The sequence below is a fragment of the Petromyzon marinus genome, chromosome 41 (genome assembly GCF_048934315.1).
Source record: "Petromyzon marinus isolate PM22_M1 ecotype Great Lakes invasive population chromosome 41, UKy_Petmar_22M1.pri1.0, whole genome shotgun sequence".
Classification (NCBI taxonomy): domain Eukaryota; kingdom Metazoa; phylum Chordata; class Hyperoartia; order Petromyzontiformes; family Petromyzontidae; genus Petromyzon; species Petromyzon marinus.
Window position 1 is genome coordinate 3947085 of NC_133707.1, and position 21144 is coordinate 3968228.

Consider the following 21144-nt stretch of genomic DNA (forward strand, 5'->3'; position numbering starts at 1 on the left):
GGGGGGGGGGTGGTCCCGTGCTTTGGCGTCACGGAGTCAGATGTTAAATATTCCCCCTTTAGTTTGAAGGCGTTGGGGGGCCCCCCACGGTTTGTGAGTTGCCCCGGGCTCCTGCACCCCTCCCCTCCCCCCACCCCACCCCACTTACTATGGACGGGCCTGGCAATACGAAGGTCACGTGACAACGAGTTCGCTTAAGGGATCTCGGAAACATCGGTCAGTAAGAGCGTGGGGAAGAGAGACAGGACTGGGAAACGCAGTGGAATATTTGCACCAAGGAGAGAGAGCAATGTGTAATATATACGTGTGTATGTGTGTGTATATATATACGTGTGTATATATATACGTGTGTATGTGTGTATATATATACGTGTGTGTGTGTGTATATAAGGCTAGCGGCGGTGTAGCGGTTAGCACGCCGTGCAACGAACCCGGCCACCCGAGTTCGATTCCCGCTCACGGCCAACACCGGTGACGATCACTTGAACCGGTCGTGGGCCTCTCTCCCCTAGGTCGACTCAACCTCAAACGAGTACCTGGTGCGATGTGTGAATGTCGCCACTAGGGAGACAAATGTGCCCGGGAGAGGTGCTGGCCACCCACCCCTACGTGTGCCGTTCCAGCCTTCATAGGTGCTACTCGCTAATAGCACTTGCTCCTATCGTCCGTTAAGGCTATACGGGGGTTCTTTGTCTTGTGTATATATGCGTGTACTGTATGCACTGCGTGTATTCTGTCCGTAAGACAAACACTCTGAGACTAACCCGCTATGTTATCCTATCCGATTATAATTATTAGTTGACGCTCTATGTGATTTTTCCGTCATAACCACGCGGTCACGATATAAAAAAATAGCCTTGGCCAAAAATATAATCGATTCACGGATCGATTATCGGGCGCGACGCGTGACAATTAATCTAATCGTTAGCGGGTGACTCGATCTCACGCCGAACTGACACACGACGTCGCTTTACAAATGCTAAGTAATAACAATAATGCAACGTAGCCCATGAACGATATCATAACAGAGATAACGGCGTTAATAACAAACAAAATATAATAGTAACAACAATATTCATAATCATAATTATTTTCTATCATTAATAATTAGCGTCGACGCCACGTGCGCGCGTGCGACATAGCACGCGGTTTGTTGTCGACGTCACTGACCCCCCCCCACCTACTATCGCAGGGACGAATCAGCGCGCGCCGTGTGACGTCACCCTCCAGCTGGCAGGACGTGGTTCCTTTAATGATCCGTCCTTAATTATCTGAGCGGAGGATGCAGTTACGCGTGACGCTGATGCTGCTGATGAGCCTGCTGATGATGCTGCTGATGAGACTGTAAGAACAGACCCTGAAGGTACGTTCTTTGGGTCGACTGTTCGACGACTGTTGAGACCTGGCAGAAGGAAGGAAGCGATGGCGAGGTCCGTTGATAGTGGTAGATAGATCCACGTGACCCTTGCTGAATAGTTCACCCACGTGGAAGGTTAGGTTGGGAAGGGGGTGGAGGGTGAAGGTGGAGAGGCTGGGCTCGCATCCTCCTCCCCTCTCCACCAACTCTCCATCATCGAGCCCATCACCACTGTCAACCTCCCATCATCGCACGTCGGATAAAGCGAGCGGGGAGTACTCTTAAGTGTCACACACGTCCACGTGGCGGCGCTATTGGTCCGTGAGCTTGAGCGGCCGCGATCCATCGGCGCCCGTGCTGCTGATGATGCTGCTGATGCTGCTGATGATGCTCCTGTCGATGACGATGCTGATCCTCGTGCTGCTGCTGAGTCATCCATCATCATCATCACCACCACGAGTTCTTAATGAGGGTGACGACCACACAGCGTGGAACGATGCTCATCAAGACGTCCTCAAGAGACTCATCATCATCATCAGTTGTAAGAGCCCCCACCCCCCAGCCCCGCCCCCACCCCCCGGGTGGGTGATGAGTAAGCGACTTAATTCGCTGCACGTGTTTATCCCTTGCGGGGGGTCCTGGCGTCTCCCGCTACCCAAGGCCCCCACCCTTGTGGGGGGGGGGGGGTCTCGGGCCTCGGGCCCCAATGAGCGGATCTTGGAGGCGCGGTCTGAGCGGAAGATCTCCCCTTGTCTCTCCCTCCCCTCCCCTTGCCTCTCCCTCCCCTCCCCTTGCCTCTCCCTCCTCTCCCCTTGCCTCTCCCTCCTCTCCCCTTGCCTCTCCCTCCTCTCCCCTTGCCTCTCCCTCCCCTCCCCTTGCCTCTCCCTCCTCTCCCCTCTTCTCTACCTCCCCCTTCCCCCTCCTCTTATCCTCACTTACTCCTTCCCCACCCATCTTGTTTACTCACTCTTCTCGACCCACTCCACTCTCCTTCCCTCTTCCTCCTCTCCCCTCTCATCCCCACACCATCCCCTCTCCCGTCATCCCGTCGACTCCCCGCACCCTTTCCCTCTCTCGCACCTCCCTCCTGAGTGTCCCTCTCGCCGTATCGTTCCACTGACACGCCTCGCCACTACACAAGCTGACGCTGCTGCTGCTGTTTGTCTCGTGAGTTGGGCCCTCTAACACGGGGCGCAGCGCGAGGATCAGATCCGAAGAGATGCAGCAACGCCCCCCGGTGTCCGCGTGGCCTCACCACGTGGACCCCCCCCCACCACCACGCCCCCCTTTACTACCCGTGCCCCCTACTGCTCACCCCCCCTTCTTCCACCTGCTGGCCGTCTCGCGTCTCCCCCTGAGAGGTGCCGATGTGAAGCGCTGTCAGAGAGAGCGAGAGATGTTTGGGAAAGTCCAAGGGTGTGCCCCCCACCACACTTCGTATCCCCTCCCCCCCCGCCACTTCTCTGACCCCCTAGAATATAGACTCCCCCTTCGCTCCCCCCCCCACCCCCCCCCACATCTCCCTCTGTGTTGTCGCCGGGGCGTCGAAGGCCCGGCTATCTGCAGGCGCACGACTCAACGGACATGTTGGGGTAGAGTTTGAGGACCACGCTGTCTGCCTGGTCCACGTAGAGGATGCTGAGCGGGGTCATCTTGTCCGGCACGCAGCACGGCCCCGGCAGACCCGGCACGAGCCCCACGGCACGCATCACGCTCTGGATGGTCGCGTGGTTCGTGGGACGCACGGCCTACGGAGGGGTGGGTGAGTGGAGTGGGGGGGGAGGAGCGGTGGCGCAGTGGTTAGGACGCTGAGTGGGGGTTATCTTGTCCGGCACCAGCCCCCACGGCACGAACCACGATCCGGATGGTCGCGTGCTTCGCGAGACGCACGGCCCGTGGAGGGTGTGGGGTGGGTGAGTCGGGGGAGCGGTGGCGCAGTGGTTGACGCACCGCGCTACCGTAACCAACCGGGCGACCCGAGTTCGATTCGCGCTCACGGTCACACGAAACACGCGTACACATGATTTCGATGATTTTCACATTGACGATAAGCCACTTCGTGGTGCTGTCATTTGTGGCCAGGTCGCTCCTGAAAAAGAAGCTCATGGCTCAGTTGATCTTACCTAGTAAGATGAAAAAAAAAACATAGATTAGTTTTACTTGTGTATATTTTTTAAAGTGATTTGTTTATCTTACTTGTGATTTGTACTCCTACCTTGTTGTTGTGTTATTTGTCGCGCTACATTCTGACAGCTTGCCCCTGCTGGACAGCTGTAGCAAAAACCAGCTTCATAGCTCATCGGATTCCTCCGGTTTTTATTAATATTTAGATTCACCAACACCAGTGACGATTTATCCGAATCTGTCCTGCTGGGCCTTCCCGCTAGGTCGACTCAGACTCAAATTACTACCTGGTGCAATGCGTAAACAGTGGCACGGGGGGAGACAAAGGCGGCCGGGCGTGGTGTTGGCCACTCACACCCTTTAATTTTGAACGTCCAGTAGATAATTGACCCTTGCCGATGACGATGATGATAATTTTAGACTGACGCGTGCTTGAGAATCGATGGGAGTTTTAATTCCGATTCCATCTCACGGAGTATTGCAGTCACCTCTACAGCCACTATAGGCACTACCATCACAACCCAATGTACAGGCTGCTTCAAAAAAATATTAACACTCAAGATCATTTGTATCAACACCACGAGAAAATGTGCAGCAGCCTCCAGGCTCTGGAGATCGCCTGCAGAAGATTCCAGCGTGCGTTGACAAGAATGGCGAACAAGTGGAGACTAAATTTTGATTTAAAGCTTTCGTGACTGCAGTAATTCATATCCTCAGTTTTTTCGGTAAAGTCACGTTGAAGAGAAACAACAAAACAATATAATATATATAAAACAATAAAAATTCTCACGACGTTTCGACCATAACTCAAACGGTCATCTTCAGGTGTGTTGGTTTGCATAAATTTATTTTTAAACGGCGCATTTATTTATTTATAAAAAACGTTTGCGTCACGCGCAGCGATTTGGCAGTTTGCCCAGGACTAGTCCATCTATATTTTGAAAAGAGGAGGGGGGAGACGAAATTTTTTATAATGTATGCTGTCTGAAAGCCACTGTAAGCGTGAACCAAGATTATACGGCTTACCAAAAATACATAAAGTTGATACACCTCTTCGTCCCATAGTCTCTACTATCAGCTCCCCCACCTACAAACTAGCTCGTTTTTTGTCTGAAATCCTGCGTCCCTTCACTGGAAAGACCACCTCTGCGGTACAAAATTCTACTCACCTGGTATCGACAATCAAGGGTATTTCCCTGTCCCCAGACGACACCATTGCAATCATTGAAGACTTGGTTCATCAAGGACTAAACACTGAGGTACCCCCCCTGTTACGCTCAAATATAGACGAAGGTTCCCCGTATAGCCTAAAGAGACGGTCACGGGCAAGTGCTGTTGGCGAGCACCTATGAAGGCCGTGACGGCACACGAGGGGGAGGTGGGGCAGCACCACGCTTGGCCGCTAACATACACATACACACATATACACAAACACACATGTACACATACACACATAAACATACACACATATACACATACACACATATACACATACACACATAAACATACACACATATACACATACACACATATACACATACACACATAAACATACACACATATACACATGCACACATACACACATATACACATACACACATGAACATCCACACATAAACATACACACATAACAACAACAACAACCGCCACTCGCCACTAAGTGGCACCACGACGCTTGTGCCAGGCCATGTGCACCTTGAGGCCACGTGAAGTGTCGAACGCCCGCTGGCAGGAGGTCACGGGGCAGACCCAAGTGCCACGGGTCGACTGACTAAGATGACTGAGATGGCTGGCTGATTTACCACCTGTGCCCCCTACTGTGCCAACCTGCTGTGCCCTAGCCACCCGGCGCTCCGCTCGTTATTGTGAGCGTCGCTCCTCCACCCTCCGTTGTTGTTGGAGGGCGACTGCCTCCAACTGCCCAGTAGCGTCCTTCACGAGCCTCCTCCACAGAGGCCGATCTTGACACCGCTGGTACCAGTCATCGGCAAGTCCACTCAGCTCCACGTCCTCCCGTACCACATCACTCCATGTCTTCTCTAGCCCGTGCCGCGCCCGTTTAGCCCCCTCGATCCGGCCGAACAAAAGCTGTTTCGGCATGCGGTGGCTGGGCCTTCGGGCTGCATGACCCAGCCATCGCAGCCTTGCCTGCCGGAGGAGATCACCGATGGGACCTTACCCAGATCTTTCAAGGATTTGTGAGCTCCTCACACAATCTAGTCTGGTTAAACCCAGGATGGATCGTAGGCAGGCCAGCCTAAATGTTTCTAACTGGTGAAGATGTTCCATTAGGGGGGTGGGGGTCCACGTTTCGCAAGCGTAGAGAAGGGAGGGAATGACCGTGGCCGAGAAGACCTGAAGCTTAGTGCGGAGCGACAGACCAGGTAGCTTCCACACAGCGTTACGCAACCGATGAAAAGATATTGCCGCTCGACTGATTCGGAGTGAGACCTCTGCTGTTAAACTGGAGCCGGTCATAAGCACACTGCCCAGGTATGGGAAACTCTCCACTCTCTCCACAACTGCCCCATCACCGATTGGAGTTGTGGGGGTGGAGTGTCCGATGGTACAAAATACCCAGGCAGGTGCTTAATTTTGGTGGGGCTGATGGTAAGGCCCCACCTCTTAGTGGCACGCTTCAGTCTCAGAAGCAGTCTCCAATTCCTCCTCTGAATGAGCAGCTATTACCAAATCATCGGCATACGTAACGTGGTTGAGCAATAGGGAGCCATCTCTTGACCGCACCCGGGCATCGCATTGTATCTGTACCAGATGGAAATTACCAGATGGAAATTACAGCCATCGAAGGCTTCACGAACTACGTGGTCAAAATAGATGTTAAATAAATAAACATACACACACACACACACGTAAACATACACACATAAACATAATGCACATATAAACATACATACATAAACATACACATAATACATACATATAATACATACAAATACTACGCACATACATACACACAGAAACATACACACATAATGCATACACACATATACATACACGCAGACATATACACAGAAACATACACACATGATACATACATACACACAAAAACATCCGCACATAATACAAGCACACAATACAAACTCACATAATATATACAAAATACACACACCATACATACACACATAATACATACACAATACACACACATAATACACACATAATACATACACACATAATACATACACACATTACAGGCACAATGCTAACAGCGACAGGCAAACGGTGACACAAAAAAACACTACTGCCGCCGTTTGCCACTAAGCGATGGTGACGTGACCACAGCGCGTGTGCCAGGCTCGGTGCACTTTGATGCCATCACGTGAATTATGGAAGGCTTTCACTGCTTGCGGGTTACAAGACACAGACCCAGGTGCCATGGGTTGACTTGCTGAAATGACCGGCAGATGCGCTACCTATGTCCCGCACTATACCAACTTGCTGCGTTTTAAACGCCCGGCGCTCCGTTCGTTGTTGTGAGCGTCGCTCTTCCACCCTTTGTTGTTGCTGAAGGTCGACTGCCTCCAACTGCCCAGTAGCGTCCTTGACGAGTCTCCTCCGCAGAGGCCGATCTTGACATCGCTGGTCAAGTCATCAGCGAGTCCACTCAGCTCCACAACCTCCCGTAGCCGCATCAGCTCCATCTCTTCTCCAGCCCATGCCGCGACCGATTTATGCGGCCAAACAGAAGCTGCGTGGGCATGCAGTGGCTGGGCATGCGGGCTACGTGACCCAGCCAATGCGGCCTCGTCTGCCGGAGGAGCTCACCGATGGGAACTGTGTTCAGATCTTTAAAGGCTTTGTGAGCTCCTCACACAATGCAATGTTGTTAAACCCAGGATGGATCGTAGGCAGACCAGCCGAAATATTCCAAACCGTTTCGTAAATTATCGAGAACGGAGGGCCTAACTGGCCGAGAAGACCCGAAGCTTCTTATGGAGCGACAGGCCAGCTAGCTTCCACACAGCGTTAGGCAGCATGACAAACCGGAATTGGTCATAAACACACTGCCCAGGTAGAGAAACTTCTGCACTCTCTCCACATCTCACCCATTGCTCATGGAGACTTTGAGGGGTAGAGTATTTCATGAAATAAACTACCCGGGCAGGTGCTTTGTTTTTTTGGGGGACTGATGGGTTCAGCAGCAGCAGTTATGACACGGTTGACCAAGAGAGAGACTCCTTGACCGCACCCGGACATCGATCAGCTGTCCATTGTATCTGTATCAGATGGAAATTCCACCGGTACATCCATGGGAAGCTTCTCGAAGGACATGCCTGTCGCACGCCACGGCGAACAGGGAATGGCTCTGACTCGTGGCCTGCCCACCATCACGAAGGTCCTCAATGATCGTGAGCAGAGGGCCAGGGACCACTAAAGATCTCTGGCCTATTGGTGGTATCATGGCCCAGGTCAATAAAGCAGAGCTGTAGGTGCTGTTGGAATTCTATACACCTCTGATGCAGCAGACAGAGAGAGAATATGGCGTCTGTGCCTAAAACCACGTTGGGTTTCGCAAGCCTCTCCTCGGCGTGCTGCCTGGTAAGGCGATGTTGAATAATCCCGATCATGACCTTTCTCAGTATTTTGTTAGTTTGCTACAATCACACAAATAAACTCACACAGTGACACACACATATAAAAAAGATCAAGATCCCCCATATAGCCTGAACAGACTGTTGGGGCAAGTGCTGTTAGCGAGCACCTATGAAGGCCGGCACGTCGCACGAGGGGTGGGTGGCCAGCACCACGCCCGGCCGCCTTTGTCTCCCCAGTGGCGATGTTTACACCGCACCAGGTATTCATTTGAGGCTGAATCGACCTAGGGGAGTCCCAGGACCGGTTCAGATAATCGCCACTGGGTGTTGGCCGTGAGCAAGAATCGAACCCGGGTCGCCAAGTTCGTAGCGCAGCGCGCTAACCGCTACACCACCGCTCCCCACAACATATACACACAATGACACACACATTGACAGACACGTGTGTTACAGTCCCAATGAACTTCACTCGCTGACTCCTCCACCCGTGTTGAGGACTTGGTCCGTTCGACATTCACCGTTTCGTCTCATCCACATTGTGCAACCACCAGCGCACTGGAGGTCACAACAACTCACTCAACCACTCACTCAGCCACTCACTCACCCACTCACCAATTCACTCACTCACTACGCTGCAGATCACTTCACTTCTCTCTCTCTTTGCTTTTTCCCGTCACTTTGCCAAACATTGGAACTCCCTCTCCCATCACCACAGTCTCTTGTTCCCAAGCTCTTAAAATAACAACAACAATAATAATAATAACCTCGCTCAAATCAAGAGACGCGTTGCAGTGCTGTTTGTCGCTGGCCTGCTTGGCGTTTTGGGATTCTGGGCCTTCACTCAGTAACCGTCTTTTTTTTTATTGACTTCCGAGACCACCACGATACGATGTCTGAATTTAAATGATGATGGTGATGATGACTTTCTGATGATGTTAAGATCATCATGCTCTTTGCATTACGATGATGGTTTATAGATGATGATTGTGTTTTTTTTTATGATGGACTGTTAAGAATGAAGACGACGATCTATAAATCAGGATGATTATATTTTGTACGATGATGATCTTGAAATAAGGACGATGACATATTATTGTTAATGAAGGGCGAAGGCTGATGGATTATTCATGAGGATGGTGGACCATTTATGATGATGACGACGATGGATTATTATCGATTATTTCGTGACGATTACGCTACTGCAATGGCAGTAACGAAACTCAACTTATCCAGGAATCACACTGTGCGTGGTCCTCTATATGTCACGGTGTTATTGGGCCAATTGATTGAATGCTCTACACGTGAGACGAATATCCACGGGGTCCAGACGGGACAGGTTGGAGTCTACAATTGATGTTTTGCTGTACGGCTCCTTCTCGACGCCCACCCACGTGTTACAATTTGGCCGCTGCTTTACATTTCTCACGTGATAAGCCACTTTGTGGAGCCATCGCTTGCGGTGGGCAGGTCGCTTCTGGAAAAGAACTATATAGCTCAGTTGGCCTTTCCTGGGTTAAACAAAAAAAAGGTGAATTTAGTTTAGTTTAGGAGAGTTGTGCATTGGGGGGGGGCGGGGTTGCGGGTCCCAGGGCAACTCACAGACCCTGTGGACCCCCCGACGCCTTCACGCCCTCTCCGCCGTAGCCTGGCATCGCAACATCAGTGCGGTGGTCCACCAACCCCTCCCCCTCGCTGCTAGCTACCCCCGCAGCGTTTGAAGCACGCGGAGTTGCCCACGCCACGTGCCGAGTAGCTACGGCAAAGCAACGCGTCTACTACGGCGTTAGCTATAATTGTGCATTTTTTTTTATTTCTCCAGGTAAGGCCTACTGAGCTATATATATACATAGTTCTTTTTCAGAAGCGACCTGGTCACAAATGATGAAGTGACTTATGACGTGGAAATGACCAGGAACCCGGAGGGTCCGGAGAAAATGCACGCGACCACGGGGCGAGAGGCACGCAGACTCCAAATATACAGCAGCAGCAGCAGGCGTCAGGGTCGGGATCGAACCCACAACCTCCTGCATACCAGGCGAGGTAGTTAACATCTCATAGCCACCGTGATGATGATGAGAGAGAGACACGCAAACTCCAAATATACAGCAGCAGCAGGCGTCAGGGTCGAGATCGAAGCCACGACCCCCTGCATACCAGGCGAGGTAGTTAACATCTCCTAGCCACCGCGGCGCTGCCTCGATGCCTCCTCCCGCGCCCCGTACCTTGGACATGGGGAAGTCGCAGGTGCCGGCGCAGTAGTGCGCGAGGTACGCTTTAGGGGAGATGATCCACTTGTCCCAGCCGATGTCGGCAAAGTCCACCGTGAGGTGGCGTCGTGCGCACGGCGAGAGGGAGGGCCCCCCCCCCGCCGCGGGACCCCCGCCCGGGGGACGCCGCTTGTCCGCCCTGCGCCTCCGTTCCGCCTCGGTCTTCCCGCGACCCCGGCCGCCGCCGCCGTGGCTGCTGCTGTTGGCTCCTCCCTGATCTCTCTGCCTCTGCGCGTCTCTGGGACGAGATCTGCGCTGGGATGACGATGAAGCTGGTGAATATGCTGCTGATGCAGCTGATGATGAAGATGGTGAATATGCTGCTGCTGCTACTGCTGCTGATGATGCTGATGACGATGATGCTGCTGACGATGATGCTGCTGCTGATGATCTTCTTTCCTGTGCCATCTCTTCATCGTCATCACCATCACTGCCATCGTCATCGTCATCATGACCATCATCACCGTCCTCGTAGGAGGGGGAGGGAGCCAGGAGACGCGACCCGGGCAGTTCATTTGTCCGCAGGGACGCGTCGCGCCTCTGCCGCACCCCTTCTCCAACGTCCCCTTCGGGTTCGATCCCGACCCCGGCTCCCCTGTCCGACACGCCCTGCTCATCGTCCCCATCGGCGAGGGGCTCGGGTCCCCGCGTCCCGCGAGACTCCCCACGCGCCTGGTGCAGGGCCCGCAGGTGCAGGACGCTCGCGACGCCGCCGTCCCCCGCTAGGGCCGAGTCGAATGCGAAGACGAGGAGGTAAGGGACCTCCTCGGCACCCCTGGGGCCCGTCCGAATGTCCGCGTGGAGCCAGGGCATCCCTCGGGACCGCGCCTCGCCCAGCGGCTCCGTGACGTCCCGCGCGTGCCAGTGCGCGTAGCTCGAGGGGATGAACGAGAACGTGCGGCGAGGGCGCCCCGCGCCGGGGTCGCCGCGGGGGTGCGCCGAGCCCCACAGCGACACGGAGACGCGCTGGGGCCCACGTCCCTGTCGCCTCGGGGCGCCCGGGGGGAAGTGGAGAGACGCGGCGATGAGCGACTCGGACGCTGGGATGAGGGAGAGGTTGAAGGAGAAGTGGGGTCCTGGCGGCGAGTCTCCTGGGGGAGGGGCGGGGGGTGTGAGAGAGAGGGAGACGCGGGTCACGGGGGGATGAGGTCCTATAACTCGGATGTTTGACCAACTCCAAGAATGATACGAGCCTGGGTCAAGCGAGGGGATAGCAGGGGTCTAGAGTGTGAAAGGGGTCGCGTTTGGCCTCCCTGTGTCGGGGTTACCATCCACCCCCCCCCCCCCCGGGGCCCCCCTCTCGCCGCGCCACGCGATTCCCAAACTGCACGCCAGGGGGCGCCACTCGACCACGGTGGCGGAAGAGAGGAGGCGAGGTGCTTGTTCTTGTTTGTTTAGACAGCCACGGTTGCCGAGCACGCAAGTAGGTAGGGCTCGAATCGCCAAGCGGTCAGCAACAAACGGTACTGTTAAAGTTGTCAATGCGCTTGAGCGAGCGCGCCTCTTGAATTGGCATCAAGGTTTTTTTAAAGATCTTTGGAGAAGAGACGATGGTGTCAGAGCGAAGCAACAGGATGAGAAGTGACGTGGGCTGCAGTGTGGTGAGCGGGTGGATGGATGGGTGAGTAAGTGAGTGGGTGAGTAAGTGGGTGAGTGAATGAGTGGGTGAGTGAGTGGGTGATTGTTTGGCGAGTGAGTGGGTGAGTGAGTGGGTGAGTAAGTGGGTGAGTGAGTGGATGATTTAGTGGGTGATTGTTTGTCGAGTGAGTGGGTGAGTGAGTGAGTGGGTGAGTGAGTGGGTGAGTAAGTGGGTGAGTGAGTGGGTGAGTGAGTGGGTGATTGTTTGGCGAGTGAGTGGGCGAGTGAGCGAGTGAGTGAGTGGGTGAGTGAGTGGGTGAGTAAGTGGGTGAGTGAGTGGGTGAGTGAGTGGGTGATTGTTTGGCGAATGAGTGACGAGTGAGCGGGTGAGTGAAGTGAGTCGGTGAGTGAGTGGGTGAGTAAGTGGGTGAGTGAGTGGGTGAGTGAGTGGGTGATTGTTTGGCGAGTGAGTGGGCGAGTGAGCGGGTGAGTGGGTGAGTGGGTGGGTGAGTGGGTGAGTGGGTGAGTGAGTGAGTGGGTGATTTATTGGCGAGTGAGTGTATGAGTGAATGTTGACGGACTGACGAACCTAACTACACTACCCCTTAATGTCAGCGTATAACGCGCACACCGAACATCGTCATCTCGATCTCGTAGAGAGAGAGGACGACTCAGAGGCGCCAGGAGGAGGAGGAACCACAGACAGAATCAGAATATTAATTTTATACTGGAGGACTCCGATGAGCTATAAAGCATATTTTGTTCACAGATGTCCAGACAAGGAGCAGGAAGGCAGTAGCCACGCCGTGAAGAGCCGGCGCTACCAACAATTGTCCAAACTCTGCGGTCCTCTGTATACGAAGACGTTATCGGCTAACTAATGAATGTATGTGGGATGAAACCAGCGCGCGTGGAGATACGCCACGCGTGCGAGGGGACAACACTCTATCCCATACCGATGGAACAGGTGGATTTCCACATTTGTTTGCTGGCGAGCAGGGGTAATCGCTCCACCTCGACGCCCAAGACAGTTTCGCCAACATCTGCGTGCGATCCACCAACCCCTCGCTGCTGCTGCTGCTGCCGCTGCCTCCCCAGCACTGCGTCACAGGCAGCCAGGTGCAGCGTCGCCACGATCAGTACCTGAATGAGATCTGCCCGTATCCATTTTGCCGAACTGCACATGCGCTTCCGTGCAACACACGGAATGGGATCGATCAAATTCCACTACGCAGCTCGATGGAAGGGGGAGGGGGGGAGTGGGGGAGTGGGGGAGTGGGGGAGGGGGTGGGAGCCCCCCCCCCAAGGCCCCCACCTCGCCAGGTGCGCGCTCTACCCAGGTGGAGGAGCCCGAGGGGCACCGCCGCCGCAGCCACGCGGAGCCCACGGGGAGCCCGGGGCGGGAGGGGTCCCAGCGTCCCAGGCACGGCCAATAAAGTCTACAGCTGTGAGGTCTACATCAATACAGTCTACAGCTGTGAGGTCTACATCAATACAGTCTACAGCTGTGAGGTCTACATCAATACAGTCTACAGCTGTGAGGTCTACATCAATACAGTCTACAGCTGTGAGGTCTACATCAATACAGTCTACAGCTGTGAGGTCTACATCAATACAGTCTACAGCTGTGAGGTCTACATCAATACAGTCTACAGCTGTGAGGTCTACATCAATACAGTCTAGAGCTGTGAGGTCTACATCAATAAAGTCTACAGCTGTGAGGTCTACATCAATACAGTCTACAGCTGTGAGGTCTACATCAATACAGTCTACAGCTGTGAGGTCTACATCAATACAGTCTACAGCTGTGAGGTCTACATCAATACAGTCTACAGATGTGAGGTCTACATCAATACAGTCTACAGCTGTGAGGTCTACATCAATACAGTCTACAGCTGTGAGGTCTACATCAATACAGTCTACAGCTGTGAGGTCTACATCAATACAGTCTACAGCTGTGAGGTCTACATCAATACAGTCTAGAGCTGTGAGGTCTACATCAATACAGTCTAGAGCTGTGAGGTCTACATAAATACAGTCTACAGCTGTGAGGTCTACATCAATACAGTCTACAGCTGTGAGGTCTACATCAATACAGTCTACAGCTGTGAGGTCTACATCAATACAGTCTACAGCTGTGAGGTCTACATAAATACAGTCTACAGCTGTGAGGTCTACATCAATACAGTCTACAGCTGTGAGGTCTACATCAATACAGTCTACAGCTGTGAGGTCTACATCAATACAGTCTAGAGCTGTGAGGTCTACATCAATACAGTCTAGAGCTGTGAGGTCTACATCAATACAGTCTACAGCTGTGAGGTCTACATCAATACAGTCTACAGCTGTGAGGTCTACATCAATACAGTCTACAGCTGTGAGGTCTACATCAATACAGCCTAGAGTTTTGCTGTCCCACAGCAATAACGTCTAGAGCAATTTCGTCTCGGGAAATCCGGTCCAGCCAACTCTAGCCCAGTAGAGTCCAGAGGAATACTCTGTGGAGAAATGCATCCTTCAAGAGCACAGTCTAGCTGAACCCATCCAAGTCTCTTTGACTAACCTAGCCCTTGCGCGACAGGGTCTAGACGAGTCTAGATGACACCGGCAAACCCTATGGGTCAGATGCGGCGTGGCAGGTGAGTACAGCAAGCGGGATCGTGAACCCGTGTGTGTTGCCCGCAGCTTGTGAGTGTGACCCCCCACACACACACAGTCGTCTATAGCAGTGAGTCGCTGGGGTTTTATTTTAAACTCAAATCAACTCCTGCGACATCCTCCCACGTGGAGCCAGACTCTCATCCATCACTCATGGAGTTATTCACGGGAATTAATTGATTCTATTTGGTTACGCGCAGATGCGGGGCGCAGCCCCAAACGTCCCAAAAAAACCGTCAAGCGGCCAGCAACACCCAGCACTATCAGTCGAGTCGCAATAGACAGGAGTTCAACGCGTTTTTTTTTTATTGAGCGAGGTTATAACGGAATCGGTCAAACATCTCGAGGGATCAAGACCCTCCTGCACATGTGCCTCGAGACTCGGTGAGGATTTATGCGAATCCGTGGCATATGGGGTTAGGCGAGGGGCGGGGTCAAAAGGGGGGCGGGGGGACGCTGCACCCCTCCCCTCCCCTCAAATCCTTCCCACCTTAGACGCGCGTGTTTGGTGGCGATTGCAGATAATGCCGCTGCTGCTGATGATGATGATAATGAATATGTCATTTGTAACTCATGATGATTGATGATGGTCATCATGACCATCATCACCATCACATCCCTGCAGGAACTACACGCAGGACGGTGGTGATGTCAGGATAGGACAGGGTGGGGGTCACGTGGTGAGCGAGGGGTGGGGGTCACGTGGTGAGGGAGGGGTGGGGGTCACGTCTCGTGGTGAGCGAGGGGGTGGGAGTCACGTGGTAAGCGAGGGGTGGGGGTCACGTGGTGAGTGAGTGAGTGGGGGTCACGTGGTAAGTGAAGGGTGGGGGTTACGTCTCGTGGTGAGAGAGGGGTGGGGGTCACGTGGTGATTGAGGGGTGGGGGTCACGTGGTGAGTGAGTGAGTGGGGATCACGTGGTGAGTGAAGGGTGGGGGTTACGTCTCGTGATGAGCGAGGGGGTGGGGGTCACGTGGTGAGTGAGTGAGTGGGGGTCACGTCTCGTGGTGAGTGAGTGAGTGGGGGTCACGTGGTGAGTGAGTGAGTGGGGGTCACGTGGTGAGTGAGGGGGTGGGGGTCACGTGGTGAGTGAGGGGGTGGGGGTCACGTGGTGAGTGAGTGAGTGGGGATCACGTGGTGAGTGAGGGGTGGGGGTCACGTCTCGTGGTGAGTAAGGGGTGGGGGTCACGTGGTGAGTGAGTGAGTGAGTGGGGGTCACGTGGTGAGTGAGGGGGTGGGGGTCACGTGGTGAGCGAGGGGGTGGGGGTCACGTCTCGTGGTGAGTAAGGGGTGGGGGTCACGTGGTGAGTGAGGGATGGGGGTCACGTGGTAAGCGAGGGGTGGGGGTCACGTGGTGAGTGAGTGAGTGGGGGTCACGTGGTGAGTGAGGGGGTGGGGGTCACGTGGTGAGCGAGGGGGTGGGGGTCACGTCTCGTGGTGAGTGAGTGAGTGGGGGTTACGTGGTGAGTGAGTGAGTGGGGGTCACGTGGTGAGTGAAGGGTGGGCGCCACGTCTCGTGGTGAGTGAGAGGTGGGGGTCACGTGGTGAGTTAGTGGGGGTCACGTGGTGAGGGAGGGGGTGGGGGTCACGTGGTGAGTGAGTGAGTGGGGGTCACGTGGTGAGTGAGTGAGTAGGGGTCACGTGGTGAGTGAGGGGGTGGGGGTCACGTGGTGAGTGAGTGGGGCTCACGTGGTGAGTGAGTGAGTGGGGGTCACGTGGTGAGCGAGGAGGTGGGGGTCACGTGGTGAGTGAGTGAGTGGGGGTCACGTGGTGAGCGAGGAGGTGGGGGTCACGTGGTGAGTGAGTGGGGGTCACGTGGTGAGCGAGGAGGTGGGGGTCACGTCTCGCCTGGGCTCAGTGCCGCGATGCTCCGCACGCTGTTGCCACGGATTCGCGCTCCTCCCTCGCGGCGGCACCGCTCGTAGAGGGCGCGCATGCGGGTAGCCAGCTCGCCGCCCTGATGCTGATGGTGGTGGTGCTGCTGATGGTGGTGGTGCTGCTGATGGTGGTGGTGCTGCTGATGACGATGATGATGCTGCTGCTGCTGGGGGTCGGTTGCCACCCCAGTGAATAGCAGCAGCAGCAGCATCAGCCGCAGCCTCCGCTCGCTGCTCATGGTTGCGCGGAGTCCCCTACACGCACCCCGGTGGGAGGCCCCTTCTGGGACGGGGCGACCCCGCGGGGGTCGGCGCGGCCATCCCCTCTCCCTGATCCCCTCTCCCTGATCTTCCCTCCCTGATCCCCTCTCCCTGATCCCCTCTCCCTGATCCCCTCTCTCTGATCCCCTCTCCCTGATCGCCTCTCCCTGATCCTCCCTCCCTGATCCCCCTTCTCTGATCCCCTCTCCCTGATCCCCCTTCTATGATCCCCTCTCCCTGATCTGCTCTCCCTGATCCCCCCTGTCTGATCCCCTCTCCCTGATCCCTTCTCCCTGATCCCCTCTCCCCGATGCCCCCTGTCTGATCTCCTCTCCCTGATCCCCTCTCCCTTCTCCCTGATCTGCTCTCCCTGATCCCCCCCTGTCTGATCTCCTCTCCCTGATCCCCTCTCCCTGATCCCCTCTCGTCGGCTTGGCTCTATGCCCCCCCTCTCATTTCCCCTCTCGCTAATCCCCACTTTGTGCTCCTCAATCACATCTCCTCCCCTCTCGCCCTACTCCTTGATCCCGCCGGTCCACTCCCTCGCCGCTTCTCACTGCACGACGTTTCCTTTGGGGGTAGAGTCCTGGGTGGAGTTGTGGGCTCTGGGTTCGAGTCTCCCCGGTTCAGAATTCCCGAGTTAGAGTCCTGGGTTCGAGTGCTGGGTTCTGGGGAAAAGTCCTCGATGAGAGAGAGAGTCCCGGCTGGAGTCCCGGGGTTTGGAGATGCTCACACGAACTCCTCGGCTCAGAGATTCGCACGCCAACACGCGTGCATCGCTCCGCGCGTTCAGTCCCTCTCTCCTCTCTCGCTCCTTCCTCGAGGCTCCGCGGGGAACCCGTTGAGAGGGATCGAACCGGGGGTCCCTTTGACGGCGGGAGCCCTCGTGCGCGGTGATGTCTTCCGTCACTCAGGTGTCACTCGAGCGGAGCGTTATCCCAGCGACTCCACGTGCCTCCCAGCGACTCCACTTGTCTCCTTCTCGCTCCGCGTGTCTCCGGCGTCTTGCCGTATCTCCTCGTGGCTTCTTTGGCGACCTCCACTGTGATCCTCGCGTCTCCGTGTTCCTCCCGATGTCTCCAGGTGCCTCCGGTTTCTTCACGATGCCTCCTTACGCCGTCGACTTTGTCTCCGTGTCCCGGTGTCTCCCCGTGTCTCCGCGACGTCGCCTCGTGGTGTCTCTGTGTGTCTCCGCCGTCTCTCCGCGTCTCCTGTCCGCACTCCGCTACACTTTGCGCGCTCGACTCTGCAGTGGGGCGGTTATAAGGTAGAGGGGGGTGGAGGGGGTGGAGGAGGAGGGGGGGGGGGTAGTTTAGGGGAGGTTACACACACAACGACAAAGATCCCCCCCGTAGGCTTGACAGACACGTGGGGCAAGTGCTGTTAGCGAGCACCCGTGAAGGCTCGCACGGTACGCAAGGGGGTGGGGTGGCCAACACTACGCCCGGCCGCCTTTGTCTCCCCAGTGGCGATGTTACCACATCGCACCAGGTACTCATAAGAGGCTGAGTCGACCTAGGGGAGGTGCAGGAGCGGTGCAGATAATGGTCACTGGTGTTGGCCGTGGGCAGTAAGCGACCTCGGGTCGCCGGGTTCGTAGCGCGGCGCGCTAACCGCTGCACCACCGCTCCCCAGAAACCGCAAACACAACACAACAACCGACATTCACCACTAAGTGGCGGTGACGTCACCACGACGCTTGTGCCAGGCCATGTGCACCTTGAGGTCACGTGAAGTGTCGAACGCCCGCTGGCAGGAGGTCACGGGGCAGACCCAGGTGTCACGGTTCACTGACTAAGATGACTGCCTGATGCACCACCTGTGCCCCCTACTGTGCCAACCTGCTGTGCTTTAGCCACCCGGCGCTCCGCTCGTTGTTGTGAGCGTCGCTCCTCCGCCCTCCGTTGTTGTTGGAGGGCGACTGCCTCCAACTGCCCAGCAGCGTCCTTCACGAGCCTCCTCCACAGAGGCCGATCTTGACACCGCTGGTACCAGTCACCGGCAAGTCCACTCCGCTCCACATCCTCCTGTACCACGTCACTCCATCTCTTCTCTAGCCCGTGCCGCGCCCGTTTAGCCCCCTCGATCCGGCCGAACAAAAGCTGTTTCGGCATGCGGTGGCTGGGCATGTGGGCTACATGACCCAGCCAACGCAGCCTTGCCTGCCGGAGGAGCTCACCGATGGGACTTTGCCCAGATCTTTCAAGGATTTGTGAGCTCCTCACACAATCCAGCCTAGTTAAACCCAGGATGGATCGTAGGCAAGCCAGCCTAAATGTTTCTAACCGGCGAAGATGTTCCATTAGGGGGGAGGGGGGGGTCCACGTTTCGCAAGCGTAGAGAAGGGAGGGAATGACCGTGGCCGAGAAGACCCGAAGCTTAGTGCGATGCGAAAGACCAGGTAGCTTCCACACAGCGTTACGCAACCGATGAAAACACACACACGCACACAAACATCCCCCATGTAGACATACAGACGCTTCAGTCACGTGCTGTTTCAGCAAGCACCAATTAAGGCCGCGTGGTCAGTTACCCCGCCCGGCATTTGATTTCGATTCGCTCTAGGGGCGAGTCCCGCTACTGCACAGGCGATCGCGAATATCCCGGGAGATTCAAGGATGCACCTTGAGTCGGTGTGGTAAGAGGGGCGACAGCCAGCAACCAACGACGCCTCGGGCGTGCGTGGTTCGACTGCCGCTCTGGGCGTGAGCGGTTAAGCGGCGACGTCTGGTGACGGGGTACAGGTGGCGCCGTCACGTGGCTCGCGGACTCGGACTCGCACCTGAGCGGTTGGGGCGAGGGGGGGGCAGGGAGCGAGAGGGGGGGGCGAGGGGTGGGGAGACGCAAGTGGAGCCACCTGAACGCCGGCTCAGCGGCGATGCCCTGGTGGAGGGAGAGTGGGTTGGAGCGATTGAGTGAAAGTGAGTGAGTGTGTGTTAGTGTGTTTGAGTACACGCTGTTCGGCATCGGTGCATCCACACAACTACATGGATGCATGCCGGGTCCAAGCAAGAACATCTGCTGGACTACATAGTGACGGACCAGCGGATGCGAGCCCATGTCCTTGACACCAGGACCTACCGTGGAGTTGATCTGCCCTCTGACCATCAACTTGTCATCTATAAGATGCACCTGCCATTCTCCCACTCCAGTGGTGGGTGTACACCCAGGACCCCATTCCAACCTAAAGTGGCCTGGTCTCAGTTATCTGATGAAAGTTGCAAGCGAGAATTTCATCATCGCTTGCCGCTGGGGTTGGCATCGTCCCACACTACTCCTGATGTCGAGGGTAAATGGGCGAGGTTTAGGACTGTGACTCATGCAGCTGCATTGGCTAATTTGGGTACGCGGTCCAGACCTCCCCAGAGACCTTGGCTGACAGAGGAGGTGTTCAGGATAGTTGAGAAAAAGCGACAGGCCCACCGTCATCGGCTACAGAATCCCACGTCAGAGAATGAGGAGGCTTACCGCAGCCTTCGCTCGGAGGTTCGGAGAGCCATGAGGCGCTGCAAGGATGGGTGGTGGTCGCGGGTTGCTGAGGAGATGGAGTCTGCCTCAGTGGCCCGCGATCACAAATCTCTATTTAACTCCATCAAAAAAATAACTTGTAGCGCCACACCTATTACCATCATTAGGGGAAAAAACGGTGATCCAATCTCCGACCCCCAGGAACAGGTTTGCAGATTTGCTGAGCATTTCTGTGAGGTCCTGGGGGAGGGGAAATCCCTCAGCCAGGAAAACATCTTGGCACAAAGTGGGGATGACCCTGCTGAGGCTGCGGTGCCTCAAATATTGGAAGAAGTCACCCCCTGTGAGTGGCTGGTTGAGGTGCCATCTGTTGAGGAAGTACTGAAGGCGATCCGGAGTCTGAGACCAGGAAAGGCACCGGGCAGAGATGATTTCCCAAGTGAAATGCTGGGGGAGGGTGGCGTTTGTGCACAGACTGCCCTATATGACATCATAACAACAATCTGGACCACTGGACGGGTTCCGCAAGATTGGAAGGATGCCCTGGTGGTCCCCCTCTTTAAGAAGAAGGGGGACCGCACAGACTGTAAAAACTACAGGGGCATCTCACTCCTCAGTGTGCCGGGAAAGGTCCTGGCAAGGATTATTCACAATCGCCTTGCCAAGCACGCTGAGGAGAGGCTTGCGGAGCCCCAATGCGGTTTCAGGAAAGGGCGGTCGTGCACAGATGCCATATTTTCTGTCCGTCTGCTACAGCAGAGTTGTAGGGAATTCCAGCAAGACCTACATCTCTGCTTTATTGACCTGGTCAAGGCCTATGATACCATCAGTAGGCCTGGGCTCTGGGTTGTTCTTCGTACTTTTGGAGTCCCTGACCCTCTGCTCACGATCATTAAGGACCTTCATGATGGTGAGCGGGCCCGGGTAAAACTACGTGGCCGGGAGTCAGAGCCATTCTCTGTACACCTTGGGGTGCGACAGGGAAGTCCTCTGGCTCCCA

At 55.3% G+C, this 21144-nt stretch overlaps 1 protein-coding gene and 1 long non-coding RNA gene across 4 annotated transcripts in view; one reads left to right on the forward strand and one right to left on the reverse strand.

Annotated features, from left to right (window-relative positions):
• On the reverse strand, positions 1-16954 carry LOC116950907 (uncharacterized). Its single transcript, XM_032969073.2, has 3 exons — positions 16387-16954; positions 10260-11395; positions 1-3105 (listed from the first exon to the last, which is right to left on the reverse strand). Exons 1-3 carry the CDS (start codon positions 16652-16654, stop codon positions 2914-2916), a joined length of 1596 nt encoding a protein of 531 aa, XP_032824964.2. The 5' UTR covers positions 16655-16954; the 3' UTR covers positions 1-2913.
• The window catches only part of LOC116950908 (uncharacterized), a 26094-nt gene continuing 15406 nt past the window's right edge, over positions 10457-21144 (forward strand). The window contains exons 1-2 of one of the 3 annotated variants that reach the window (XR_012946504.1): positions 10457-10579; positions 10780-11057. This is a non-coding gene — a long non-coding RNA (uncharacterized LOC116950908). Of the gene's footprint in view, positions 10616-10779; positions 11058-21144 lie in introns of all 3 variants that reach the window. The other 2 variants (XR_004404088.2, XR_004404087.2) reach the window with 2 other exon arrangements.

What these genes read in the sequence shown, in the direction of transcription:
- LOC116950907 (XM_032969073.2), bottom strand. Translation starts at nt 16,654, where the DNA reads ATGAGCAGCGAGCGGAGGCTGCGGCTGATGCTGCTGCTGCTGCTATTC. An exon ending in CATCGCGGCACTGAGCCCAG is followed by an intron (nt 11,396 to 16,386) that starts GCGAGACGTGAC and finishes CCCCTCCCCCAG; the next exon opens with GAGACTCGCCGCCAGGACCC. An exon ending in GCGACTTCCCCATGTCCAAG is followed by an intron (nt 3,106 to 10,259) that starts GTACGGGGCGCG and finishes ACCCCTCCGTAG; the next exon opens with GCCGTGCGTCCCACGAACCA.